The sequence below is a fragment of the Sphaeramia orbicularis genome, chromosome 15 (assembly GCF_902148855.1).
Source record: "Sphaeramia orbicularis chromosome 15, fSphaOr1.1, whole genome shotgun sequence".
Classification (NCBI taxonomy): Eukaryota; Metazoa; Chordata; class Actinopteri; order Kurtiformes; family Apogonidae; genus Sphaeramia; species Sphaeramia orbicularis.
The window spans coordinates 27647647-27660062 of NC_043971.1; the positions used below are offsets into that span (position 1 = coordinate 27647647).

The 12416-nt window shown below is 35.3% G+C and overlaps 1 protein-coding gene across 1 annotated transcript; it reads right to left on the minus strand.

The window, feature by feature from the left end:
* Positions 1 to 219: 219 nt before the first annotated feature.
* LOC115433750 (cytochrome P450 3A30-like) lies at positions 220 to 12148 on the minus strand. The gene is made up of 13 exons (XM_030155237.1): positions 12001 to 12148; positions 10797 to 10890; positions 10650 to 10702; positions 8592 to 8691; positions 7378 to 7491; positions 5729 to 5814; positions 5509 to 5651; positions 5270 to 5397; positions 5062 to 5146; positions 3516 to 3676; positions 3188 to 3414; positions 1589 to 1751; positions 220 to 1502 (listed from the first exon to the last, which is right to left on the minus strand). Exons 1-13 carry the CDS (start codon positions 12069 to 12071, stop codon positions 1428 to 1430), a joined length of 1500 nt encoding a protein of 499 aa, XP_030011097.1. The 5' UTR covers positions 12072 to 12148; the 3' UTR covers positions 220 to 1427.
* Between the last annotated feature and the right edge of the window lie 268 nt (positions 12149 to 12416).

The following is a 12416-nucleotide window of genomic DNA, read 5'->3' on the forward strand; positions in this document are numbered from 1 at the left end:
AATACATTGTAATGTATTACTGAATCTACAAAGTATGTAGTGGCCAATATTACTTATAAAAAATACTGGAATAAAAGGTACATTATGATCCTTTAAAATGTATAGTAGGTTGAAGTAGGTAGAAAATGGAAATACTCAAATTAGTACCAATTTTATAATTAATCTTAAGTACAGTACTGAGTAGATAAGTAGAGCATGAACACATGAGCCTTAACAAAGTTCAATGTAAATAAAGTCATGTTTATTCACATACAATCAACTGTGTAATCTTATCTTATTGAGGCAAAGGTTTACAAGGAGAAATCTAACAGTATCCATTAGTGGTGAATATCAGATGGCCACTAGATGGAGACAAAGAGCATATAACTGGGCATAACAACACAGATTCCAAATACAGTTAAAGCTGGACAAGATGAAATTAAAGAATGATTAAGAGAATAAGTTCAAAGTTAGAATGGAAAGTTGTGACTATTAGTTTACTACATTGTCAATATATAATGTGTTATGCAGTTTTAAATAATACATATTTGGCTGCAAATGCTGGTTATTGCTAAAGATGTTCAAATTTCCATTTTGTGGCAGTTTTAGAGATTTTCATCAATGTTACAAATTCAAATCTTGTGGCGATATTAGCTGTTTTTAGTTTTGTAACTTGTTTGCTTGTCTTAAAATTTGACCTTACATGGACATAGTGAGATACATTAAGAATAGTATTCTCTGTCAAATTACATGAGTAAATTGATATATTTTTATGTGTTGTCTCAACATAAAACACATGTAAATTTATATTAAAAAAGGGAAGTGGACTCTGTCTGTGTGTCTTGGGCATCACACAAATTCCAGTGTTATGCCAAGGTACCTATCCCCGCTGAGAATTGCTGACCACAGGAGCATAATTTTGACTTTTTATCTCATATTTATGACTCACCATGGGGATTTTTTTTTCAGTGGCGGAAACAGGCTTCCATACATAGCCTGTTTCTGCCACTGAAAAAAAAATTCCCATGGTAAGACATAATTATGAGATAAAAAGTCAAAATTATGAGATAAAAAGTTATAATTATGAAATAAAAAGTCAAAATTATGAGATAAAAAAGTCACAATTATGCTCCCATGGCCAGGGGAAACAATTCTGAGTGGGGGTACATATCTTGGCACAACACCGGACAGAGCTGACTGCTGCAGTTTGGCAGACTTATGCATTTTTGATCAAGGAAGAGACTAGTGGAAACGGCAAGCTGATACTGAGATTATGAGTCTGTAAATATTAAAAACCTACATTCATGAAATCAATACAAGTTAGTTATAGAGAGTATACTGTACCTATCATAAGCATTTTCTTTATCATCACAAATAGAAAATTGTACGTCTCACCATAAAGTTAGTAAGTATGTAGGACTGATATATTTGGAGATTCTTCTTCTTAACTATTTCTGTCTTGGAACAAATTTTAGTTTGACGGGCTTTATTGGCTGGGACTTCCAATCAAGTACAAGTGGTATCTGAAACAAGAAATAAAACAATCCAGTAAAAAAAAGACCACTGCAATGCATTATTTTGAATGGTTGTGTATGTGTCTGAGTCTTACCATAGTGTCTTTGCATGTTTCTAAAGTGTAACTCTGCAGGAGACGGACAACGACCATCTTCATGACGAGCAGAGCGTAGCGCATCCCGACGCAGTTTCTTGGACCGAGCCCAAACGGCATGTACACATATGGATTCACCTCCTCCACACTGTCTTTACTGAACCTGTACAGACACACACACATTAGACAAAACCAACAGTCCACAGATAGAAGTGAAGGTTGTAATGATTACAAAACATACTGCATATATTTATTTGGTCTGTTTATTTAGTCATTATCAGACAACGGCCATTATCTGATAAAGCATATCAGACTATGGTGTTTACATGGTCACTTGAATAATCTGATAACTCAGTAAAATCAGATAATGATCAGAGTATTAGTACGTCTCTAAATGGGCTCAATTTGCCGAGGTAACAGCTGTTTGGATGTTGCTGGTGTGTTTCATGTGAGATAGGAGATGCAGTCTACTGAGCTGTTTCCACACTAAACTAGATGTTACCCTACTATTTTTACCACAAATTTTTTAAAAATTACATTTTTCGACCAAAGAAACATGTCAGATGTGTAAATGACAGAATTCAACGAGCAAACAACCACCTTTCATATTTTTTTCCCAGAGTTGGGTCACATAAGACACAGTGGAAGAGGTGGGATTTCAACACTTGATAGGTGCTCCATAAATTTGTATACATGACAAAATGAAAACATTATGTCTCTGACCCTTTGTATCGTTGATGTAGAACAGCGTTTCTCAAACTGTGGGGCGGGCTCCCTAGGGGGGGGCGCAAAGGCTTGCCGGGGGGGGCATTGGATCACTCCTGGGTGGTTTTTTTTCTTCTTCCAGTTAGAACATGTAGCAGGTGGAACTAATGTTTTAGTGTTGGAGCACCCTGGACTCATTTTAGGGACGTACAACAAATAAATCTACTGCCGTGGTGATCTGTCACTAGACTAGACAAAGAGTTTAGGTTTGGAGAATGGACAAGGACTGGACTGGAAAAGAAACATGTGCAATGTGTCTGTGTTTGCACAGTTTGTACTTTAATGTTCTGAGATGTGCAATGGAAACGGGCTCATTGCAGCCACTGATGTTGTTAAAATGTTCATCTTTGTTACAAAAATGTGTTTGTCCCCAAAAAAAAAAAGTAACTTTATTGTCATAGTTGTAAGATAATTGTGCATTTCCTATTTTTATTTGGAAAAATATTGTCTCAGGGAGCAGTCTGGTTGAGTTTATTCGTATTGTTCGAGCAAAAGTCTAAGATATTTTTAATTTGAACAAAAAATTCTTCAAGGAAAAGCAAAAAGTATTGTTGCGATATTAATATTTCTTTCAATAAAAGTTATAATTGCACCACTGTTACAATGTTGTTGGAGTTGAGGGGGCCCTGGAGATTTTTTGTCCTCCAAAGGGGGGCCCGACAGAAAAAGACTGAGAACCACATAAAAACAGGGGTATTTAAAGCATAGAAAGTAGGAAAAATTGAAATTCTCAAGTAAAGTACAAGTATTGAAAAACTGTACCTACTGGTAAACCAAGATTTGGTGTGAGAAATGTGAAGGACCATCTTCATAAAATCATTGATATGAAGTTACCTCTCAGGTCTGAAATGCTCAGGTTCACTCCAGTATCTCGGGTCTACGTGCAACAGAGCTACAGGTATCCCAACCAGTGTTCCCTCTGGGATGGTGATGCCATTGATCTGCACCGTCTTTTTGCAATTCCTCTCGAGCCGAGGAGCAGTGGGTGTCAAACGCTGTGACTCACAGAGAACCTGATCCAGGTACTGAAGCCCGACCACACTCTCATATGTAACTGGAGCCTGGAGGTAGAACGTACAGGAGGCATCAGCACAAGTATAAACGGCTGAATGTATAGTAGCTACTGAATGAATTAGCAGCAAAACACACAAAGAATAACTACATCTTTCGGTATGTTGGCATCAATTTCTTCATGCAAGGTCTTTAACACATCAGGGTTGGTTGCCAGATTGTGCAGGAGGTAGGAGAGAGTGACACTGGTGGTCTCGTAGCCCCCAAAGATAAAAATAAGACCCTGGGCAAGGATCTCATTCTCAGTCAAACCTGGGAAATTTCAGGATTATAAAAAAAGAAACAATCAATCTTGGCTTTATATATACGTGATCTTCAATTCTTCTAGTTCTTACATCAAAATGAAAGCCAACAGTAACGCTAAATATACTTTAAAGACATACTTCCACATGTGTAGTATGTCAAAACATCAGCTTATTCAATAAAAAAGAAAACACTGGGAAGGAAACTTTTAAAGAGGTATACTGAGGAAGAACACTCAGTGATGGAGTTTATAAGTTAATGAGGAACTGCACATTAAAACTTATTTCTGAGCTGTAAGGTGAACTATATGATTCAACTGTGATGAAACACATCAGCGTCTGGGATAACTCTACAAGTGACGGAGTTATCCCAGGAAACTCAGTGGTTTGTCTTATTAACTGTGGTGTTTTTATTTCAATGTCCATGTTAATAGATAAAAGCGGCCACACAGGCTGCATGAGCAGCTCATTTGAGGCAGAAACTCTGTGTATGAAACTTTTTTGCAGTAACAGCTCAGCAGTAAAAATACACAATGACAAGGCAGCCATCACACACAGGTGAGGTAGACATTCATTTCAGGTAAGTCTGCAGGGTTTGCATCATCTTCAGGGCATGTTTTCAATCTCCTTCGTTTTATAACTACCCAATGATGTGTTCAAACTGTGTCTATTCAATATGAAACCATCCATTTACAAATTTTATGTTCAAGCTTTACCAAACTGCAGAATTCTGCTCATATGGACTGTAAGCCTTTTTTTTTTAACACTAATACATCTATGAACATGCTTATAAAAAAATATTTTTCAGATTTTATTTATTTTATCTTACAATTTGAACACTATTAGCTACTACTAGTGGACCCCCCGGTAGTGTTTATCAATTACTTTTAGCTTCCTATGTGTGTATATATATATATATATATATATATATATATATATATATATATATATATATATATATATATATATATATATATATATATATATATATATATATATATATTCCACTTACAGATAGAGTATTCAGGAATCCAGTTCACTCATGCAGGGTTATTTTCATTGTTGATTAATCTTATTTATACAAAAGAGTATACAGAAGTTTGAAACCCCTATCCAAAGACATGCGATTTTTTTGTCAAAGACAAGTGAATAAATATGAAGATATTAAAAAATAAGAAGTTAAAATTAACTTTAAAATAATTGGTTATTAGTTTAATAATTTACAACAAATCAATTAGTCAATGCAGCTCTAGATTGCTGTCTACAGTCAGTTTATTAGTCATTGTACATTTAGGACAGATCAGCGTGAAATTGATTTTTATCAAATTTCATTAACAAGTGTCCGCAGGAAACTGAAGAAGTACCCTGACTGGGGATCGGTCCTCTAAACAGTACCTTTACTTGGCTGTTCTTCCTCCTGTTTTATCTCTTTCATGGGTATTTCATTCTGAAGCATCACCTGCAGAAAGTCTGATGGACTCTAGAAAAGTACATATAAACATTATCAATCATAAAATACATATTTTTAATATCTATATGTTCCCCAACCCTCCTTTTACAGCGTTATATTTATTTATTTTCAAGCAAAAAGAAAAATGCTCACAGATTCATGTGCACGATGCTGTTGCTGTTTAAATTTTCTAATAATGTTGTAGAAAAAATCCACACTATCTTTAGGTATCAGGGAAACACCAAGATAATCCAACAGACGTCCAGCAAAGGGAAATACCACTGAAAGAGTCCAAATATGAAAATTAAATTAAATCAAATTGTGTACAGGAGGTGCTCATATATCCAATTCAGCCTCTTACAGAGTCAGTGATACGGTATCACTATACATACTCAATAAAAATATTGGCCAGAAACGGAAGTTAAGTACATTCTTTGCATTAACAGCAATGGGATCATCTGGATTGTTTATGCCATCTGCTTCAATGCTGAAGGATGAACTGGTTACAACATCTAAACTGAAAGGTGCAACAAATCTGCAACAGGGAAAAAAACACAGGTAAAATGACATAACTTATGATGACTGTTACTTGAATATGTCTACACAACTTACGCTTTAACATCGATAGATTCCTCCAAATCCTTTTTTTCTAGTGACTTAATCAGTCGGTCTGCATAGCGAACCACAATAGGAAAAACCTTTAAAGAGAAAAGTTATAATTCAAGCACAGACTGTAAACAGAATCATTCACAGGTTTAAGATCAAACTCAACTGAAGCCACAGAGGTAAATTCACAAAGACTGCTGGGTAAGAAATACAGCACCATGCATCGTTAAAGAGGGGATGAATCTCAGGTATTTTAGTCACTTCTGTAGAGAAAGGAGCATTAGAATGTGAAACTGTTCCATTGGGGAGCTATGCACAGATAGTGATGCCCCATTTAGCCCTTTTTGTTTCTCTTTAATGTGTGTTTGATAACAGTGTATCATTTCCTCATAAAGAGCTACCAGCACTGATAATCACACGTACAAAAGACGACCATTCAACCAGAACATTTCGGTTTTATTGGGCTGCTCAAACCTGATTCAGTCTCATTTGAACTCTGATCTTCTTGTTGGACTGCCAAAAACATTTTTGTTTGATTGGTCCTTTTCAAGAAACTTGTTCACCAGCACCAACAGTCCCTCCCTGATCTGATCTGATTCATCCAAACCACCGCTGAGTAATGTCTCTGTAAGCTGAAAGTACAAATGGATCATTTTATTTGGTGAAATAAAAAGTGGGGTCAAAACACTGTACTCGAAATCTCTTTGACGGGACATTTTAGAGGAAATTTGACAGATTAGTCTTGCTAGATGACACACATTTTTACTTTTAAATTCATTTTTGCTTTAGTGGGACCATAAGGGATTATCTAAAACAAGGAGGTACTTTATATTGAAATAAATGTTGGAATGGTAATCAATTAAAGTTTGCTCTCTGACGGGACATTACTGTGTTTTGACCCAGTGATGTTATGATTGAATGGGAATCTTTTGTGTGCTGTTTAATACCATTTGTTGCTCATCATCAGGATACGAGCAACATTAAAAGACAAGTCAATTTTCAGATGGAGGTCAAGGTCTAGATTATTTACAGTATATAGGACATTTAAAACAACACAAACTGCACAGAGTGCTGTATGAAGACATAATGTCAAAATAGTGAAAATAATACACATATACACTGATTAAAAACAGATACAAATAGGGAAAAAAACATCTAAAACACAACCAGTAGATAAAATAAATGTAAGTCACACACTTGTATTAAAAGTCAGTGCAAATATGTGCATCTTTAAAAGAGACTTAAACTGCTAAATGGACTGTACACATGTAATTTTGGGGGCAGTGTGTTCAAGAGCCTGGGATCTGCCACAGAAAAGGCTGTTGCCTTCAGTCTTCTGATGGGTTCTCCAACGGTCCAACCTATAGTACAGTAAACTGCAGTAATCCAGTTGAGATGTAATAAAAAAAAAAGGACCACATGCTCAAACTGGCTTGTAGGCAGGTATGGCTTCACCTTTGCTTAAAGATACAGCTGGAAGCAGCTGGTCTTGACAACAGAAGGAATCTGTTTGCCAAATTTAAAACCAATACCAAAAAGACACTAAGGGTTTTTTTTAAAAAAATAATTATTAATTATAATTTTAAATTTAAACGACTATCAACAATTTACAATGTTCTGAATTGAAAGTTATTTCCTCTGCTGTCAGCACTCACCTGCTTCAGTCGTCCACTGGTGAAGCATGGAGATAAAGAGCTGCGGATTCTTTTCCACTTTTCATCTTTAACTGCTGTAATTGAATCACCAAATGCACCTGCAAATGTGGATTCCTGTGACAACACATTAGTAGAAATTACACTAAACATTATGCAAGTTTTTTCCCTGTTCTCACATTTCTTATCATCAATATCCATCCCTTTACAGTCGCTCTGTAACATCACTGTCTGCTGAACTGATCAGTATGGACACTGATCCTGTCCGTGCTGCACAATGAGATCTTTAACCAAACAGCAACAGAGGACAGGATCAGTGTGTGAACTACACCATGACTGTCAGGGAACTCATCTATATCACTACTTCATGGTCAGAAAAGACAGATACACCAAAGCATGTGATTTAGTTTTCAATTAAAATTCCAATAAATAAGAACAAGAACAATAAGAGTAGAAAACAACTGAACTATAGTTGTTGGTATGAGCTCATTGAAGTGTGGAGAAACTTGTTTATTTCAGTAATAGTAGTATACTTTGTGGTTGATAGTAAATCTTATATTGTATATGATATACAAGTGGAGACAGACAATCAAGTCATTTATTTGCATCTGTTTTGTGTGCCATTTCTATAGCGAAAAATGCATTTTTGTTTGTGGATTTAAAAAAACCAACATAAAATAACTATACTATTGGCTTTAATATCCTTTTCTGAAAACATGTTCACAAATGAAACATAAATTTGTGGGCGGCCGTGGCTCAGGAGGTAGAGTGGGTCGTTCGAATCCCGCTCTGTCCTAGTCATGTGCCGTTGTGTCCTTAGGCAAGACACTTCACCCACCTTACCTCCAGTGCTGCTACTCACACTAGTGTGTGACTGTTTGCTAACTGGAGGGGCTGCTGGTGTGGATTGGCAGCCACGCTTCTGTCAGCCTGCCCCAGGGCAGATGTGGCTACAAATGTAGCTTACCACCACCAGAGTGTGAATGAGTGAGTGAATGAATAATGGATACAAAGTACGCACTTTGAGTATGTGTAAATAGAAAATCTAATTCATTCCACTCATTTTACCTTTTTTCATATCATTATTGATATCAATAAGAATAATACATTAATTATATATCATTCATTTTAGAGTCATATAGATGGTGAAATATTTAGAAATATTTAGTTTATTAATCAACATTGAATAGTGGTAATTGAATTTAAAGATGTCTTACCCTGCGGTTGGTAAACGCAGTGTAGCACTCCTTCACCATGACACTCTTAATAATGTCGGGGTCTGCCACCATTATGACTGGCTGCCGTCCATCATAAAGCCTTCACATAAAAACAATGACATTGACACAATAATTTACCACAAATTCAACATTTCATACCTAAGACACAATAATGATGATTAAATCAGTGTCACAGGTCACAAATATATACATCTTTATATGATGAGATCAAAATTAGTAATCTTAGATAGGTAGTTAGGTAATTTTCTTAAATCTAGTATAGTATCATATTTCCTCAAAGACAGTTAGTTATGATGCCTGGTGTGGCACTTTTTCACAGTGAACTTTGACTTAAGGCAGAAAACACACAGGTGTAATTGGTGTCATTAAACATGGCTCCATCCCATTTATCAGGCCTTCAAAATCATGACATGCTGGTTCACTAGAATGGCCTCCTAAGGAAACTAAATGGAACAGAACCTTTATTAATGTTACCTCTAACCCCCATGATTTATCTGCATCCTACTGGCTATCATACTATCTTACTGCTGACTCATGCTTGCTTATGTAACGTATGACACCTGTTGATGGTGAGCCTGTTAATGAGTCTTGTTCCTAGAAAAAAAAACACACTTTAGCATTATGAACGATTGACCCTGAAGAAGAGAGGAGGATGAAGTCATTACCCATCATGCCTAGTGCCTACAGTACAAGCTTGCGGGGGCAGTGTTATGATCTAGCGTTTCTTCAGTTGGTCAGGTTCAACAACATTATGAGGTCAGCTGACTTGAATATACGGAACGAGCAGGTTTGAGCATTAATGTGCTTTTTGTTCCCTGATGACACAGACATATTCCACAATGACAATGTCAAAATCAGTATTGTGAAAAAGTGGTTCAGGGATCATGAGACATCATCTTCACACATGGACTGGCCACACCACAGTCCAGTCCTGAACCCCAATGACAATCTTAGGGATGGGTTGATGGAGACTAAAGCTAAAGGTGGTCCACAAATATTGGCCAGGCTATGTAGAAACAGAAAGCAACCATTACACGAACACTGCCTATTTAAGGTATATAATGCATGTGTGTGTGTGTGTGTGTGTGTCTTAACAACACACAAGTTTTATTTTTCATTTGTGTCTCTTAGCCTTAAACCTCTTAACAATCTTTTATATTTTTATTTGTGTACTTATTGCTTTGATTTTTACTGGTGTTACGTGGAAATGATTATTATACCACCTTTATCAATACACTTATGATTGTTTTTCTTTTTCCTTCTTTTTTATTACTATATGAGAAAACATGACTGAAAGCTGTTTTGTTATGTCAACATGTACACTTGTTCCTTAAAAAAAGATAAATAAATAAATAACTGCTATGGTGTATTGCATTTTATTTCAGCTATCAGAACTAAAGCACATAGGATGACATGGATTTGTTGATTTTACCCATTTCAAAGGAAAAACCAATTTAAAAATCTATTATATCTTACTATGAAATAACATTAATTTCAATCAATTTAAAAATCTGAACACTGCTCATTTTGTGTAAATGTTTATATATGTTCAATGTTTTCTGCTGTAATTTGATTTTGGTGTGAAATGCAATCTTCACAGAGGAATCATTGTAGTTCAAGTACTTTATGACTAATGTATTTAAGTAGATTTTTCAGGTATTTGTCCTTTTTTTAAGCAATTGTTCTTTTGATAACATTTTCCACTTCTTACATTTTCTAAACAGTTTTGTTACTTCAGTTTTAACATGACGGAAATTATTGTTGATTTTTTACCTTGTATCATTGCAGATCTTCCCAATGGATTAAGGCAAAATCAACAATAAAGATGTAACAAAACAAAAACTACATGAAACACATCACAAGACAAAAATGACTACTTGATACTTGTTGAGTACATTTCACAGTTTGCGCTTTTTCACTTTAACAGCAATAACTTCTTCCTGTCTTACTTCGTTCTTTTACTAGAATCTACTTCTTTTACTCCACATAAATCTACAAATCATTTGCAACATTTTACAAACAGACTGGACAACTCACCCCCATACATCTCCATACTTGGCGTTGCACATAAGGTCAAAAGGTAAAAGTCCCTGTAAAAAAAAAAATCAGGAAAGTTTTAGAAATTAAAGTGCTTAACAGTGAGTTCTTTTTTTTTTTTTTTTACTGTATGTGTTTGTACCTTACCTTTGACAAATAGAACATTGTTCCAACAAAAGGAAGAGGTGTTGGTCCAGGAATCCTCAGTTTCCTGAACAACCTGTATGGCCAAATGCTATACCTGCGACCACAGAAAGACAGTAATACACAGCACTATTATAAAATACCAAAAAATAAAATACCCTGCCAAAGGTTCCAATCCGGTTTACAGGGTGTATTTATGAAAGTGTAACTCATTTTAGTTTAGGGGTCACATATAACCCAATTTGATCTCAAGTGGGTTGGATCAATAAAATACTGTTGCCCATAAAGTTGGAATAATTTTGTTTACAGTCACATTCCTCTTTTTATTCTTATTTACATACATCAGTAATCACCCTTTACTAGTTGCAAGGATTGCATATACTGAGTCACAGTTACACTTTATCTACCAAGAACAAATCACATTATCGCAATCGTTTCATGAAAGGGAGTAAAAATATTTTATTCTATCTTTATGAGCAACAATGTAGTAACATAATAACTAATAAATAATGACAACTCCAAATTTTCTCCTTGGTTTAATGTGAAAAAAGTCGAATTACATCATGAAAATGTTTACATTTACAAACTATCCCTTCACAATAAAATGTGAATAACCTGAACAAACATGAACTGAAATGTAATGAGAAAAATACGCACAACTTTAACATTATTAAGCCTGTTATTAAATGTTTTGTGCATTTGTAGATCCACTGTGATCTGTAAGTTGAAATATACTTTTGTAAATGATACACTGAGGTATAATATTGTTAGAATTGCATTTATTTTTCTGATTATACATACTTCATCAGGTTACTTACATTTTCACTATGTAATTTGACTTTTTTCACACCAAATCAAAGGGAAAAATCTGGAGTGGTCATTATTTACAGGTTATTATGTTATTATTCTACTGGTCTGGCCGCTTAAGATCATACTGAGCTGTATGTGGCTCCTGAACTAAAATGAGTTTGACTTCCCTGTAATAGGGTGTGTATATTATGCACACTATCATGCACTTTTATTCACTGTATCAATGTGCATGAAAGTACTGTCAACAAAACATTACTCATAAAACACAGTTCACCTGTCAAAAAGTGTCCTATATAAACGTATCTTTTCACAGAATAAATACAACCAACGTCACAAATACAAAGGCGTACAACCCACACCATGTAATAGGTATGTAAAGACCACAGAAATGACTTACAGGCACAGAAGAGTGAAAAACAGAGCCAGCAGAGTCCATGTGGTGGCAGAAAACATTAAAAAGGAAAACATGGTGACTTCTTTCAGCTGAAAAGTTGTATGTAGACAACACGAAAACAAGGAAATCCTCTTATTTCATCTGCGCTGAAGTGGGAGGAGCCAGGGCTTCATGGGAAAACTGGACTGTGTTAGCTGAGGACACATCAGACCTACGGTGACTCATTTTATTGTTTTATAGTTCACTTCCGCCGATAACATGATGTATTTTAATAACGATATGGCATTGACTGCAATATTTATTTACAAGGATTTTCTGAAAGGCAACACATGTTTCATGCCTTATATTTCTTGACATACTGACAAGAGAAGTAATATCTACAAAAAATGTTTCAGGTTGTGAAAAGTGATGTTTTGATG

Bases quoted from the DNA above. Each gene is read 5' to 3' on its own strand.
- LOC115433750 (XM_030155237.1), bottom strand. From the start codon at position 12,071: ATGTTTTCCTTTTTAATGTTTTCTGCCACCACATGGACTCTGCTGGCT. The intron at 5,398-5,508 runs GTATGTATAGTG...GGACTCTTTCAG, and splicing joins CTGGCCAATATTTTTATTGA to TGGTATTTCCCTTTGCTGGA. The intron at 3,415-3,515 runs GTAGTTATTCTT...TTCTACCTCCAG, and splicing joins ATGCCAACATACCGAAAGAT to GCTCCAGTTACATATGAGAG.